General features: G+C 38.4%; 1 protein-coding gene across 1 annotated transcript; it reads right to left on the bottom strand.

Annotated features, from left to right (window-relative positions):
• Positions 1-315: 315 nt before the first annotated feature.
• slc22a16 (solute carrier family 22 member 16) lies at positions 316-16,577 on the bottom strand. Its single transcript, XM_036582300.1, has 9 exons — positions 16,195-16,577; positions 13,547-14,020; positions 12,896-13,013; positions 9,987-10,301; positions 7,067-7,307; positions 6,576-6,703; positions 3,019-3,128; positions 2,833-2,932; positions 316-1,205 (listed from the first exon to the last, which is right to left on the bottom strand). The coding sequence occupies exons 1-9, from the start codon at positions 16,242-16,244 to the stop codon at positions 1,029-1,031; spliced, it is 1,713 nt and encodes a 570-aa protein (XP_036438193.1). The 5' UTR covers positions 16,245-16,577; the 3' UTR covers positions 316-1,028.

The following is a 16,577-nucleotide window of genomic DNA, read 5'->3' as shown; positions in this document are numbered from 1 at the left end:
AATAACCAGAAACACTACACATTTTAATAGGCTATGTGCTGTATACTCCTAGTTCTCGGAGTTCATGTAAAAAGAAAACAAAAATGTGAAGGTAAAAAACAGCTTAATTGTCAAATTATTATTAGCATTTTTACACTTACAGCATCTCTTGGATCCCAAATAATGAGGAAATGAAGGGAATCTCAACATAATATGAGGATTACATGACTGGATATACTGAGTTAAATTTGTTCCAGTGTGTGGGAGCTTTGTTTGGAGGAATTGGTCATGCCTGCATAGACAAGGATGTAGAATAAATAACAAATGCTAGAAAGGTTGGATTCCAGTGTTTAGTCAAACAGTTCAAATAATACATGGCTGTACCATGATGGTAAACAAACAAACAAATAAATATAAGAAAAGAAAATAATACTTTGAGTCATACAAATTACTATTGGTCTTTGCAGTGTATAATTACAATCACATAAAAATGGCAACTACCATGAATATTCATTTTGAACATTGTCACAAATACCTACTTGTTACATCTCCCTTCTGTACTCAAGTGTCAGTACAAATGGCATAACAACTCCAAGTAGACAAAGTAAAAACCAAACAAAGGTCAAGTTATACTAAGGCAGCTTATAATCCTCTATCAACCACATACTTTCAACAATAAACTTATAATGAACCATTCTAAAGCCATCAGGAAGTTCATTTACAGAGAGTCCAAAAGCAAATATTGCCAAAATACTAATGCCAGCCATCATGGCTGACCTCCAGGTCAATTATATATTTAAAATTTCCAAACGAAACCTCAAAATGCAGACATCACTGCATCCAAACAACAAAGAAGTCTTTTATAGCTGTTCTTCATTTTTAGTATGGCTTAATTTTTTTGCTTTTTATCCTCAATCCTGCGTTGATATAAAGTATTCAACCAAAATGACTTGTTAACTGTAAAGCTCTATCAAAGTTCCTACATGAGCTTCCAACAGTTGGGTGCTGAAGAGTACTATCTGTATTATTCCAGTCTCTCTCTTCGTGCCTCAAACTTTGCTGTCAGTCAGGTTCATCTGCACCCCATCCTCTTTTGTCTTTTTCTTGCTAGGTTTGGTACCCAGAGCATTGGCTTCCTCCAGGGTGGAGGTGAGGGGTTCCCCCAGTGTCTCTGGCAGGAACAAGGTCAGAACTCCAATAATGAAGGCTAGGATCCCCACAATAAGCTGAATAGAGAAAGAGATATAGAGGTAAATGTCACACAGAATTCATTAGATTATTGCTAAAACATCTCAATTCATAAATGATATTGCTCCTTTACTTGTAAATGTTTCTGTAACCGAGATAACTGAGCTACCTATCCATGTTCTTTTACAAATACTGTTGCTAGGTTGGACAAGCTTTACAGAACGTTTGCAAAAATCCCATTTAATGTATTATGAAAATGTAGTACACAACTCTTTGGATTGTGCTATTAATTTCAAAGGTTTATTTTGCAGGGATGTTAGAAGTTGCATTTTAGGTTTATTGGTTGTAGTATGTTATATAGTAAAATGTATGTGGACACCCCTCCTAATTATTGAGTTTAGGTGTTTCAGCCACACTCATCAATAATGTGTATTATTTCAAGTGCATATATAGCACTGCAATCTTCATGGACGAACGCTGGCAGCAGGAATGGGGGATACTGAAGAGCTGTGTTTGTAGCTGGGGCGTACGTATCTGAGTTTGGCAGACGCCAGGAGAACGTTACATACTGGAATGCACTGTGCCAACAGTACAGTGGAGGAGGGATAATGGTCTGGGGCTGTTTGTTCAGGGTTTGGGCCCCTTAGTTCCAGTGAAAAGTAAAGTTAGTACTACAACATACAAAGACATTTTACACAATTATTTGCTTCCAACTTTGCAGCAACACTTTGGTGAAGGCCCTTTCCAGTCCCATGAGCACAACACTAGGTCCAGTTTGGCGTGGAGTAACTCGAGTAGCCTGCACAGGACCCTAAGCTCAACCTCACTTAACATCTTTGGGATGAATTGGAATGTCTACTGCGAGCCAGACCTTCTCATCCAAATGCACTTTAAAATCTTGGGGAAAGTCTTTCCAGAAGTGTGGAGGCTGTTATAGCTGGAAAGGGAGAGCAACTCGATATCAACGCCCAAAGTTTTGGAATGGGATGTCCAGCAAGCTAATATAGGTGTACATATGGTCCACAAATTTTTGGCCATATTGTGCGTTTTGAGATAAACATCTGGCTGACAGGCTATGCAGAAGGTTCACAAGCTTTAGCTGTTTTAACATTGCTAGCTAACTAACTCATCAGCATAGCCTACACCACTGGCTTCTGCAGCGTGGCTGAAGTTAATCTGCTCATTTTCTTGAACAACAACTCAAGCTACTCTTTGACAGCAAAAGGGAGAGACAAATAGAAAAACGCACAAATGATTAGCCTCATGAAGTTTGAGGATAATTTATTCAGGAATAGCTGCCGTAGCTGTAAGGCAAGGTAAGTTTAATTAATATCTCTTTGGATTGAATAAAACCTTTGCCAATGTTTTGTAAAATTTGTCGAATGATTCTTTTGAAAGATCACATTGTTTAAGGAGCGTGAATAGGGCAGTTTCTCAAGGACAGGACTGCCATTACAACAGGTCAGTTACCTATTCAGTATATTTCATAGTTCATACTTCAGGTCATATACAACATATTTGTTCAGTAATTGATCATGAGTGGCATTAATCATAGTTCAGAAATGAGATTTGAATTCAGGTAAAGTATAACTGATAAACTTTCTTCAGTGTCAAGTACCATGTGTTTAATCTGAAAAACAGATGGCTGCAGTGTGGTGTGTATACCTGAGGCAGGTACATCCAGATGTCAGCAAGGTAGACACAAAAAGGAGCCACCACACTCCCAACCCGACACATCATACTACCACTGCCCACCGCTAGTGACCTGCAAAGACATTGCATACTTGCCATCTAATATTGCGCTTTACTCTAAATACACATTATAATGCATATGCTTTGTACTTTTCATACCTGATGACTGTGGGGTACAACTCACAGGTGTACAAATAAATCAGGCCAAATGCAATGGCGATGGCAAACTTCCCTGTCATACTGAGGATGATAGCCAAGAACTCAATGTCCTGCAGTGAAGAAAGAAAGAAAGAGAGAGAGAGAGAGAGAGAGAGAGAGAGAGAGAGAGAGAGAGAGAGAGAGAATTAATATCCCTTTCAGTGCACAGCTGTTGTGTAAGGTTTCTGATAGCTTTGCTGAGTGAGGGTCTTCAGGGAAGGCCTTAAAAAGTTCCCACAAAATGTGCATGTTGATTATGATAAACAAAAGTGGACCATCACCAGTAGGGATTAAAACAAACAGTTAATAGTTAGTGTTATGGGGAATCTTCCAAACACATAAAAGTGTACTATGGTGTCCCACAAGACTCTGTTTTAGGGCTGCTACTATTCTTTCTTGTTTACAGCCCCTGATACATATCATTTGCAAAAATAGTTGGACTGCCCTCTTCCATTAATTGTTAGTCATTTTAGCATGTTTAGTCAAGCTGTTCCTCTAATGTGAATAAAGAGAATTACATGACACATCAAGGTTGGTTTGATTCACATTATGCCAGACAGCTACCATCCAACTTATCACAGAGATATTTTTAAGGCTTTAAAGCATGGCTGACTCGGCACTAGACTAACCAAGTGCTTCAGACTGTAAGTTAGCATTTCAGGCTGTAGGCATGAAACATGAAACATGATGCAACATGTTAAGTGAGTTACTGTTTGCACTGCTGTTGCTACACTGAGGATAATAACTAGCTGAGGAATGATTACAGACACAATAGCAAGACAGTGAGACGGAGTCAGGGCCTTTAAAGGTAATACACAGACTAAATTCATATTCCTCTCTTTTTAGATGACCGTACTGGATGGCAACATCAATTAGAAAAGTGTTGTACAAACAATGCATTGGTGGCAGTAAAACTATAATTAACCTAACAAGAAATCTTAAGACACCCTTACTGATTTTTCAGAATCATTGAGATGTAAACAAAGTGATTCTGAGTGCTCTGATGTGAAATCATGTGTCATAGAGGAATTTACAGACCTTTGGATTTCTTTTACAGTGATGGTGATAGGAAATAGTGGTCTTTATCATAAATATAGCAATTTTATTTTTCTCTCCAAAACGACCAATGAACCGCTTTGTGTCTTTCAGAGTATTTATATGCATTGTTAATGATGGTAAAATAGTGATAAATCTAAATGTTTCATTTGGGGACTATTTTGTCTTAAATGCCCTGAATGTACATCTCTCCCGTAACTTGAATTGGAAAGTATCGTGTCTCAAAACTGTCATAGAACAATGTCTCAGATGTTAGTTTCTACCTTAGAGGACAAAAATGTACCTTTTTTCTGACAATGAAGTTAATTATTCTTCCAACTGACTAAGACTACCTGCACTTATCTTCGAACAATTTCATAATGTTCAATCAAATTATCAACAAACATATGGCATGTGATTGGCCTCTCATTCAAGTTAAAGCGTTTTTATGAACTAGCATCCAGAACTACTGAGAACTACTACTTGGTGCGCTCAGTGTCCTGACCGAGAACAGAGTGACATGCTAGTGTAAACACACACCACCGGTCAGGAAGTTCATGGACGAGTGTTTGTCGTTCTTTCTATTTCCTCGGCAGACCACCTTCGCTCTGTTTTAGTGTCCCTCTTTATCTAATATGCTGTGTGCCTTTACTTAAGGGTTTGAGGGGACAAAGTTCTTCGCTGTTTAGGAGTTTTGATCTGCCATTAGTGTTTTGGTGTCTGTCCAACAAAAACAGACGTAAGCACAGCGTTCTCGAGCTTTGAACACAAACACACACACATATACACACACAGACTGGTGGAACTAAATAAATTAAGACATCTCTGGACAATAGGGATGAGTAATTAGATGCATGTTAACATTATAGTGATTCTATCACAATATCCTTTTCTTATTATACCATGGCTGTCGACTGTATTCTAGAACTGCATGTATCATAAATGCAGATTTAGACCAATCGACTGTTTGAGAAGTTCCACCTCCCTTAGTTAGTGTTGCTACGTAGGGCTGTTTGATTCCAGAAATTCTGGAGTCACCTCCAATTCCAAGTCACAGGAATTGATGGAATGGATTGTAAGAGTCCATTCCACCCAATAAACATTTTTCCAAAACCAAGACACAGAAAAAATGGACACCTGTGACCCAAGTGCTTTGCAGTCAGATGTGGAGCAGTTGCCGTACTGCATCTCTACTCCACATCTGACCGCAAAGCGCTCTAGCGGTGGGTGAAAACTATATTTTTTACCACAATATATATCATCCTTTTGCACTTTATATGCAAATAATACTGTATTTTGCACCTCTGGTTATATGCTAACTGCATTTCATTGGCTCTGTACCTGTACTCTGCACAATGACAATAAAGTTGAATGTAAATATAAATATAAAAAATACATATCATTAATTATATTTGACCATAGCAAGCAATATTGGAGAGCTAACATTAGCTAACTCAGCTGACTAAACTGATTCTCCTCTGTCAACTCTTTCAGGTGGGTAGATGTTTTTTTTGGCAATGTTGTTTGATTGTAAACCAATTTTTGTTAGAAATATTACATTTTACTTCATAAAGCACTGCTGGACTATCCATGTGTGAGCTGTGGAATAATGCATTTTTCAAAAAGAACATCTAGTGAGTGACAGCAGAATATCCCACATTCCATGTGCATGTGGGTGAATGTCCCTGTGTGGAGTCCAAAGCTTTGAAGTCAACTCCACTGACTGGAATCGATCAACTGATTCTTTTTGGGATAGACTCCTAGCCCTACTGCTACGTCTGTCAAACATTCAGCTCAATCTAACTGGTAGCATGTGCAACACTTGTGCTAACAGACTAAAACGTGTAGGCCAATTTGAAGTGAATAAAACTAGATTCTCTAAACTTCTTATTTACTATGACTTTACCAACAGAAACAGATCCTAGATCAGCACTCCTACTTTGTGAATATGGGGCAAGAAATTTGAATCACAAATTTGAGTGCTGTACTATGCAGTTTAATGTCAATCTGACTGATTTATCAAGCTATATTTCAGCAGCTAAGTTAAGAAAAGCTAACTAGTGAGTTAGATTAGTATGTAAGGCTCTTTCAGTAACTCCCACCACTTTCCGCCTTTTCTTAGATTAATAATACAGACTAATTTACTACCACTGCTGTTTTCACCACAGGTTTGTTTTAAGGAGTTCTGTCAAAATTTTTCTTTTGCTTGACAGAGTAAGAAACATTTAGAAACATTTGTGACTGACCGAGAAGCATCAAACATAATTTTGTAAACGGTCAGTTACACAAAACCTGTAAGTAACCAGTGTACAGTGAATGTGTAAACTGCATAATAATTAGCTGATTTGATGTCAGCCCATAGAAAAACCATAAAAAAAGTCAATATTGTGATACATATCATGTATTTTGAAAATGTCTTTGTGTTGTGATGTATTTTTGCTATATTGTTAAACACATACAAACAAAAAGAAATGCACTTGTACCTGAGGCACTACGATTATAAGCATGCAGGCTACTCCACTCAGCAGCAGCGCCGGAGCACAGGTCCTTCTCCTGCCCACTCTGTCCATCGCAAAGCAGCCAATCAGGTAAGAGGGCAGCTCAACGGCACCTGCCAATCATACCACGTAGTCAACTTAGAGTACAAACTTTGGTGATGAAATACTAAGAACTGTGTCCTTTGGATGAACTTTAGCCTCTCTACCCCATAACTTTAAGCAACAACACTGACATTCTGCAATGTAGGTGTGTTTGTGGAGTCTCAGCATAAAGGCCGATGAGGCAATTTGTGTATTTAAGCCCAAACGCATGGGCTGAGACATTTAAGAGACAATTTCTGTAAACAGGCTTAATTCATGACTTACAGACTTACTTTTACAATATCCGCCTATGTTTGAGTCAATAGAAATTCATTTTACAAAGGCATTGTAATGTCTTCCTAATTATCAGAGCATTCAAAACACAGCCTTCTTACCAGCAAGGAAGAGGTTGACATACTGGTTTCCTCCCAGGTTAACAGAACCCAGGCTGAACACATAGTAGCCTAGTGAACCGATGAACCAGATTGCCCAGCAGGTGGCGCTGCGGCCGGCCATCTTCCAGCTACCAAACATGTCCAGGAGACTCAGCTTCTTCTCTGGTTCTTCCAGCCTGCTTTCATCCTTCTGCGTGTCCTTCAACAAGGCCTTCCCACTGTCCTCCAACAAGTCTGATACCTATACCACAAAGAGAATAAAACACTAGCTCAAAAATAAAGTATTAATATGTAGGAGTATAAATCTATGATATCTCAGCCATTCAATTAAATTATTTCAGTACAACTGTTTTTAGCAATATTACATTTTTATTTATGTAGCACTTTATGATTTTACAAAGTCTGAAAGTGCTTTGCACATGAAGCTGAGTAAAACATTAGAAAGATTAAATACCATGGTCTATGAAATAATAGCAGAATAAAAAGACCCAGTATACTAGAAATTTATCTGAACTAGCTTAATCTGCATTTAAAAACAGCTATGAATATTGCACTTCTAATATTCACTGGACTGCTATCCCAGAATTTAGGAGCTATGTAAGGAAAATATTTTTCATTAACTGAGCTATAACTGATCATGGGCACAGTAAGCCTGTTTCAGCCAAGCAGTGGTCTATACGGGCTATAACACTTTAAGAGACTGGCAAAATATGCTGGAGCTAGGCCATTAAGGGCTTTAAATGTCATAAGCAAGAGCTTACAGTTGGTGCAGAACTAAACAGGAAGCCAGTGTAAACTAAATAAGACTTTCTTTTCCTGGTAAGCACACAGGCTGTTGCATTCTGAACTAACTGGAGGAAAGCAGAGCCACCAATCAGTACATTATAAAAGTCTAATCTAGACGTTATGAAACTAGCTAATACTAACTAAACTAATCTTAATGAGAACTAATTTCTCAGCATCTTTTACAGGTAGTGATAATGTGTAGTCTTTGAAATGTTACTTATATGGGACATAAATACTAATCTAGCATACAGTGTTACACCTTTACAAGTGTTACTCAAGGATCTCAAGGATGAATTATGTGTCCTGGGGCTGGAAATAAAGGGAGAACACAAAGGGCCCTAAAACATAGCCTTGGGGAACACCATAATGCTTTTTTCTTTGTCTGGAAAACTACCCAGTAGCTGTGTTTTAGTGAAAGAAGCCACTTAGAGACCAGAGCATCTTAGACAAGATTCAGTCTGTCTTAAACAACTGTTTTTAAGCTTGTTCATTTCAACATTATCAAAGCTGCACTCAAATCCAGCAGCACCAGAAGAGACACATTTACAAAATCCAAAGCAACCAGGCAATCATTGACTGTTTTAGGCAGCACTGACTCTGTACTATGATGTTTCTGAAAGCCAGGATGAAACAATTCGTGCTTGTTATGCTGATTTTAAAAAATGCAGAACTGCTGGGCAAAAACTTTCCCAGATGTCTTAGACAGAGTGGATTTTTCTATAGACTTTTTATAGACTTTTCCTGCACAGAGTTGTTTGTGCCATGATCGACAATATCAAAAATCTAATCTAAACTCAAACAGCTGAGCCATAGTTCAGAGGTCTATGCTATACTGTAAAACCACATTAGCACCATAATGAACTCCACAGATGGCAAGATATCCCACCAGCTCTCAGTGGTAAGGTGATAGTGTTGGCTGCACTCCACGACTCACAGTTTCATCAATGCTGCCTTGCCACGTGGCTTTGAGTCACCCAGTGTAGCAGTCAAAATCAACCAAAAACAAGCATGTGTAGTTCATATTATATTAAATCACACTATTATAGCAACAACATCCAATCCTCTGTCATCCCATATGGTTGAACAATTCAAATAGTAAAACATATCTCACTGTAACAAGAAGAAATAACTAATTTGAAAAGTTTATTACTGTACATATCATGTATTTGTAACTCTTGTCTTATTGCCTATTCTCCACACAAATAAGCTATATCTCACTGTCATTTGCACAGTTGTTGCTCCATCATGAAACTGCACCACGAAAGGGAGTGTAAATGCCCCCACACACCACAGAATCAACTTGGATAGTATGGGAAAACATTGGCAGGCACACCTGTCTACAGATTACAGCAGTAGCTCTCCCACTTTAGTTGCAGGGCTTTACTCAGGGCCAGTGTACCTTCAGTTCAAAATGTCTGCATAATTCAATAATCAGAATGTAAAGTCTTTCAGTGTGGTTTGAAATGTTCTGTTTTAGAGAAACTTACCAAGTCAGAATTGCTAACAGTGGTGGTGACAGGCACCAGACATCAGCCTGTAACAGCTCCCTCGCAGAAAGTTATTACAGGAACTTGTTAGGAATACGCTGCCTGATGCCTGACATATTATTTCACAGTAGTTTTGAGATAAGCTCCTAGCCTAAAACACACTACATAGAGTGCTTTATAAGGTAAAAATAGTATGCAAATAAAATCTTTGCCAGGATTTCACCATTGTAAGCATTACATATAAGAACTCAGAAGACATGTTCACTGTTGCTTTTGGAAAGTAAATTAAATGGTTATCTTTTCAGTGTAGACACCATCACCACCACTGTAAATCTGTGTTGCTAAGGTTCGCTACAATGCACCATTTCACATCAAACCACTCTGAATGACCTTTTTACATGTCAACAATTGAGTTAAGAAGAAATTCTCAGAAATCAGTGGAATTCCCCTTGAACCCTGATAGTAAACAAGCCTTTATAATTACTAATGGGCCAGATTTGATGCAATTATAGATGGATGAGCAAAAATGAATAAAATTAAGGACATTTAAAGCAAAGAAGTATTTCTAGAAATTACACTTTCATACTTAATATGCCAAAGAAAGCCATCACAAAGGACTTGGAGCAGTCTGTTTGCGCAAGTTCTACCTTGAGTTTGGGCTCCAGACCGTTGAAGTGGGCGATGGTGTCCAGCAGCTCCTGTGCTTCCTGATGCCGTCCTTTAGCGATCAGATAGAAGGGCGTCTCGGGGAACTTCCAGCAGTAGAGCAGGAATGGACAGGTGCTAAGGGTCAGGATGATCTGGTAGAGCCACCAGACGCGCACGAGATACCCCACCAGAGCCACCACCATGATGCCCACCGCAAAGGATGCGTGCACGTGCATGGAGGTCCATGTACGCACCTTATTCCCTGTAAACTCCGTAACATAGACAAAGACAACGACCAGATAGCCACTCGACACCTGCCAACAGGGAGAGAGAGATCAGAGAGAGGGAGAAGGGTAGAAGGGCAAGTGATAGGCAGTGAGGAAGAAGGAAAACAACCACATGTTTTCTTCATTCTTTTTTAATTCTTCTTCTTCCTTTTGTTTCCGATTTTTACACAAAATTCTCCCCTATTTAGTTGTGTTATGTTTTTCTTATAAACATACTATTTAAAAAAAACAGCCTGATTGCTTGGTAGATTACAATTAAAACTCCAGTCATATTATGTTACAAAAATACAAATTCAAATTTAACTTATAAAAAAAAATAAAATACATATATACATAATACAAGTACATGCCAGTCTTGGTACAAAGTTTTTCATTTTCATTGCAGTAACATGAGGAATCTATTAGTAATTACTAATTACTTATTGCAAACAGTAATGGAATTGTATTATTTCTTAAAGTAATTACTTATTACTTAACTTCTACTTCACTCTCTAAAACCCACACAAATCTGTAACTGAAAACCAAGGAAAACCAAGTTGTCCTTTTCCGTAATTTATGTAAAAAGAAACAGCCAATCACAGTAAACATCATTCAAAACCCCTGTCAGTTTCCCTGCTTTTGAACAATGTAGCCAGTCAATTAAAATGATCAACAGCTGATGCTTTTTGAAAACTGAAAAACTAGGCTGATAAAACAGTCAAAAAACAGCTGCTGCAGAATTAAAATATTCTGAATTAAAGGGAAAGCCTACAGGGCTGTTCCTGGTTAAAAACCTGTCTGTCTGGGTGAAGTGGGGCTGGTTACAGTCCCAGAGTCACGCTGTCAGTACTTGCAGATAGACCACAAGCATGCAAATGATGTCTAAGAACAAGCATGAATAATGAATATAGAATATATTTGCTTTAAATGCTTTGTGTATAATTAATACTACTCTCTAAGAGACAGGGGGCTAACAAATTATACAGAGAAACCAATGAACTACTGTCTGTAGAAGTATAGAGTGCTCCTATAAGGGAAGTGGACAAAATGAGTATAAATACGAAATAGGTATAGGTCAGAGGTCGTTAACTCTTAAGACCACGGTCCGGATGCGGAGCCAATAAAAGTATTCAGTGGACCGAACCAAGCATTTCTGTAGCAAAGTCAACTGACGTATATAAAAATGGGTCCTTTTCCAGTGAAATACATAAACATGAACCAGCGCAGGTTGTGTAGCAGCCCTTGTTTGAACTTTATCCAATCATATGTGTCTATATAAAAGACTCTGAATATTTGGCACATGTAATCTTTAAAAGGGTCTATTATTCTTAATTTAATAAGACTGTACTGACACATTTGTATGTAAATGGAGATGTAAGCATGTGAACAGTCACAACTATGACTTAGGTGAGGTAACACGGGTGCTCACATTTACTTCACATGTCTTTCATATAGCTTGACTTTAGGACACATCAGGCCTTATTCATCAAACTTGTGTATGGTCAAATCAAACAGTAAAATGAGCGCACGCAAATTTCACAGACAGTTTTGTTATTCTTAGGTTTCATCTTTGCTGTATTTGTATGATCAAACTCACCTCTGGTGAGCGTAATCGTTTATCAACCCCAAAAAAGAAAATGCTTTATTTGTGGCAAACTGACAAAACTATTATCAGTCTCATCTATAATACCAACAATGAGAATAAAATGGAAAATAACAATAATACTAATAATTTGTGCACATAGCAATCTAGTACAAATGTAGATGTACTTATTTTACATGCAACTATTCCATGTTGCATTTAAAGACATATTACACTGTGCTTTTGTTTTATCCTACTGACACTGCACAAAAAATAAAAATACAAAACACAGCTGGTGTGGAAGAACCGCATTAATACAGAATTTAATTTTGTTCAAGGAAAATATTCACACTACAAAATCACTTCATTCTACATTATAGCTAACTTACTGTTTTTCTTTATTTCAAATTTTATTTCCAGTCATCCAGTTCTAATTTTAAAACTATAAAGTGCTCGACCTCAAACTACGAGCACACTGGGCCTACGAGCACACTGACCATTGGCTCACGAGCCACTGAATGCTGTCATTTTATTTTATACATTTATGAATTAGGGTGTGCTTCACGTAAATGAAGTGCTGGTAGGCTGGTGCTTGATTTCATGCACTGAGGCTAGTTAACCATTTATGCTTAAATCCCCACTTGTTTCCGTGTTGTACGAAGGTTTCATGAATCAGACGCAGAGTAGTCTGTACGTCACTAAAGGCTGTCAAATCTGCGCTCTTTATGCTATTTTGATGAATCCACTGACCCAATAAAGACTACATACATCATTTCCGCTGGCTCTAATTGTTCAACTGATGCTTCACTAAACTTTTCAAGACAATTTCAGAAAAAAGGCCTACAGTTTATGTTTTAGTCCTAGCTTCCTGCTCAAGAAGGAAACTTCATGTACTCAAATAGTTCGTTGACTTTAAGTGAAAACTGTCTCTGTGTTTGGAAGGGTTCACTCACTAACACATTCAACGTTCACTACATACGTACTGGAGAATAATCATGGAATAACTAAAAGATGTACCATTGAGAATAAACACTACAACAACAAAGGCTGACACACTTACCATTGCAAGAAGGAAACGCATCACCACGAAAAAGTAATAGTTTCCTGTAAATGCCACAGTGATGCCAAACACAAACTGGCACAAGCTGGTAGCCATCAGAATGGGTCGTCGGCCAACCCTAGAGAAAGAGAGAAATGGTGAATGAGAAAATAGTTATATCTATCTCACATTCAAATGAATCATATTATCTGTAATATATGTATGTGCATGGGTCTAGTGACACTACCCAGCTAAAAATGCCCCAAAAACAGACAGTTCTAATAGTAAAATCTGATTTGGCTGTTATAAAATACCTGATATGAGCATCCACATCATACATACATACATACATACATACATCTAAACCGCTATCCTTCTGAGTGGGGTGCTGGAGCCTATCCCAGCTGTCATTGGGCGGTCATCCACATCAATGGAATTCTTTTTTAATGCATCAAAAATTAAAAAACATTGGAGTATTCTTTGACTATTTTGTTGCTTGCCAACTGTAGCCTACTGTTAATGAAATACATTGCTTGCTAAGCTAAACTGAATAGATTATTGTAATTATTATTAAGATGCAGCACACTAGTGTAACTAGTAACTAGTACACTAGTATAAGCAGGTCTAGGCCTTTTCATTGGACACATAAATGCACACACACACCAAGCATACCTATCAGCGAGGTCTCCAAACACCAGCGCCCCGATCAGGACCCCCAGCATAAAAGTTGGCTGCGAAAGCTTGGCCAGCCATTCCTTCTCACACACCAGGTCCCAGTCGGTTACTATGCTCTGCTTCACCTGGCTGTGGTCGAACACATAATTACCACACGACTCCACAGACCTGTTGCCGTGGAACTCGTAGCGAAAGTTGACCGGGTCATGGCGCTGTACTTTGCGACAGGGGCTGAGTTCCCACTGCTCTCCATTGACCGTCTGCACCACCACCGGCCCCTTCCCGGGCTTGTAGAATGACCAGATGTCTTCCAGAGAGGTTCCAGAGTGGTTCCCGTACAGGACATTTGTGACATTCCAAGGTGCATCACAGAGGAATTTCGGCGTCTCCACCAGGAACACAGAGGCCAGGTAGTGAATTCCACAAGAGGTGGCCTGGAAAACAGCGGCGAAGTACAGGCACGCCTGGAACCTGGGAGAGGAGGAGTACAGGGCTGATCAATACTGTGAAGACTAATATTATTATTATTTTCTATAAATTCAGTTCCATCCTTATTTTTTTGGCCAAGAAGTGCAGAAAATTAAATTTTTGTACTGTGCCAGATGGTTAGTTATTTTTGATCAGTTTAAAACTCTAGTAGCACATGAATAGATTAAATTTCCCCACTTAAAACATAAGACGGTGTTGTGAATAATGGAGGCTGTAATTAAAATCATAGCTCTTGTGGTTCGAAAATTACACCCTTTGAAATTGCAATTTTGGGAGACAAACACTCAACAGACTTTCAGTACCATGTCAAAACATGTTAGAATTAGGTTTTGGTTTGAGGTTGAGGTTGAGGTTAAGGTCAGGGTTAGGATTAGGGCCAGGGTTAGGGTTAGGTTTTGCGTAATGGACGTAGCACATTAACAATACATCTGCTTAATGTAAGTAATGTATCAACAAAACATCTACAAGATATTGACGTCAATGTATTCAGGTGCTGCACTACTGCTACTTCACTGATATGTTGTTGTTTTACTGATAAACTGTTAAGAGTTTATTAATCATCTACAAACGACCACTCCATATAAAGTGTTACCCAATTTTGGCATAAAAACAATTAATCCTTTAGCCCTAGAGGAATACATTGTCGCTGTCAGAACAAAACCTTGTATCTCCAACTTTTTTTTTACATAACTTGAAAACACCTGTTGTTTACATTGTATTTTACATGATGAACAGATCAGTGGAAAAGCTCCAGGACTACCTGGAAAAAAATCTTGTTCCATTGACTTCCACGCAAAGTTAAGCATGTTTTTTGCTTCTCCTGTAAAGTTACCTTCGGAGATATAAGGTTTTGTTCTGACTGTCAACATGCATTACCTGGGCCATTAATGAACATTTCTGGAACATTATTTAATATTTAAGAATGAAAAAGAATTAGTACTTGATTCATTTAGATCAGGGAAAATAGTTTCATAAATACTAAAGCAATTACAAACAAAAACAACTACATACCGGGGAATTAACTCTATGCATGGTTCTACCAAACTGGTCCAAAGTCAGAGCTGAAAACACATTGACACTTTTCCTTAATTATGTTCATTTTATTAAAACTAATGATTAAACATTCCATTTTGTCACATTAAAACAATCAAAACCTATGGTAAAGTGACTGTTTTGGTAGTGACAATTGTAGCTAGACTGTTTTGGTAGTGACAATTTTGAGCATAACTCAAAGCTTTGAACAGTTGTACACACATAAAACCATAATACTTTCAGTAAAACACAAAACAGATTACTTAACTGCAGAAAAGAGGTTTTGGTATTGATAATTCTTAAGGTTACACTCTGACTTTGGGAAACAAAGATCTTTAAAAAATGTAAACATTACTTTTAAAAGTTGAAATTTAGAGGTTAGGGATTTGGAGATACACCTCCCAATAGAAAGTAGCCTATAAATGATGCTTTTGAATATATTTACCTTATTACTGTCTCAATAAATGCCTTGAGGATAAATAGATAATCCTTGTAAATATCTAAGATCTGTTGTTGTTTTTTTATTTCATGCTTATTATTCATTTTTAATCATCTGAAAGAGTAATTTAATTGATTTTTCAAAATATATACATAAATCAAACGTTAAGACGCAAACAAAGTTATTCAGTGTGGTTTGATGTGAAATGATCCATTCTACAGAAACAGTTCACAGTGGAGGTGATAGGAACCAAACATCTGAAGCAATTAATGCCTCTAAAAGCTCCCTCACAGAAATTGTTTTGTTTTACCATGGTTTAAAAGCCATTTATTGATACATACATTCATTAATCCGGAGAACCATTTCACTTTACTTCACTAAAGAACCAGCTTTTTAAAGAGTGTATATATAAATCCAACCAGACACAAATGAACACTGTAGGAGTTTCTTCCACGCTGTGCAGCTCATTCTACACTGTTCACTATTCATTCAGGGGGTTTTGTTACGACTGAATAAACTCTCAGCAGATCTTAATGAAGCAGGTGACCGTAAACAGGAGCTCAGTGCCCGCGCCGATTTATCAAAGTTCACTGGAGAGGGGCCAGACCTCCAGACCTTACTGCCCTGTGTTCTACTCCTGTACTCCTCATTCCCTCTACTACACACAGACAGCGCATGAACGTACCTTCTGAAGTGCCCGAGCTCGTCAAACAGTCGCTCCACGCCGGTGCTCATGTTGAGTGTGAGGGGCGTCCAGGAGCTGCCGGCTTAAATGCCCACACTTTCTAAATGTTGGCTATCCTTCATCTCAGCGTGGAAGGGGCGGTTACTGTAGAGAACCTTCCTCTCCTCGCACTGACACTGTCACACCATGCTCTCAGTGTCCAGCGCGGACTTCCGTTACCAAAATATTTCATCGGCGCATCAGGGGCGATTATGGCTGGCCAGCTGGTGTCTTGTGTCGACGGCTGACTGCAAAATCTGGCCGCGTTGTCCTGTGATGTAGAGCAGAGACTCCCAGTGTGCTGCTGCAGTTTGTTCCATACACAACATGCGGAGTCTGGAATG

The sequence above is a fragment of the Colossoma macropomum genome, unplaced genomic scaffold (genome assembly GCF_904425465.1).
Source record: "Colossoma macropomum unplaced genomic scaffold, Colossoma_macropomum, whole genome shotgun sequence".
In the NCBI taxonomy this organism is placed as follows: domain Eukaryota; kingdom Metazoa; phylum Chordata; class Actinopteri; order Characiformes; family Serrasalmidae; genus Colossoma; species Colossoma macropomum.
This window is presented reverse-complemented; position numbering and strand designations above follow the sequence as displayed.

What these genes read in the sequence shown, in the direction of transcription:
- slc22a16 (XM_036582300.1), bottom strand. Translation starts at nt 16,244, where the DNA reads ATGAGCACCGGCGTGGAGCGACTGTTTGACGAGCTCGGGCACTTCAGA. An exon ending in TTATAATCGTAGTGCCTCAG is followed by an intron (nt 3,129 to 6,575) that starts GTACAAGTGCAT and finishes TCTTCACTGCAG; the next exon opens with GACATTGAGTTCTTGGCTAT. An exon ending in TTGTACCCCACAGTCATCAG is followed by an intron (nt 2,933 to 3,018) that starts GTATGAAAAGTA and finishes ATGTCTTTGCAG; the next exon opens with GTCACTAGCGGTGGGCAGTG.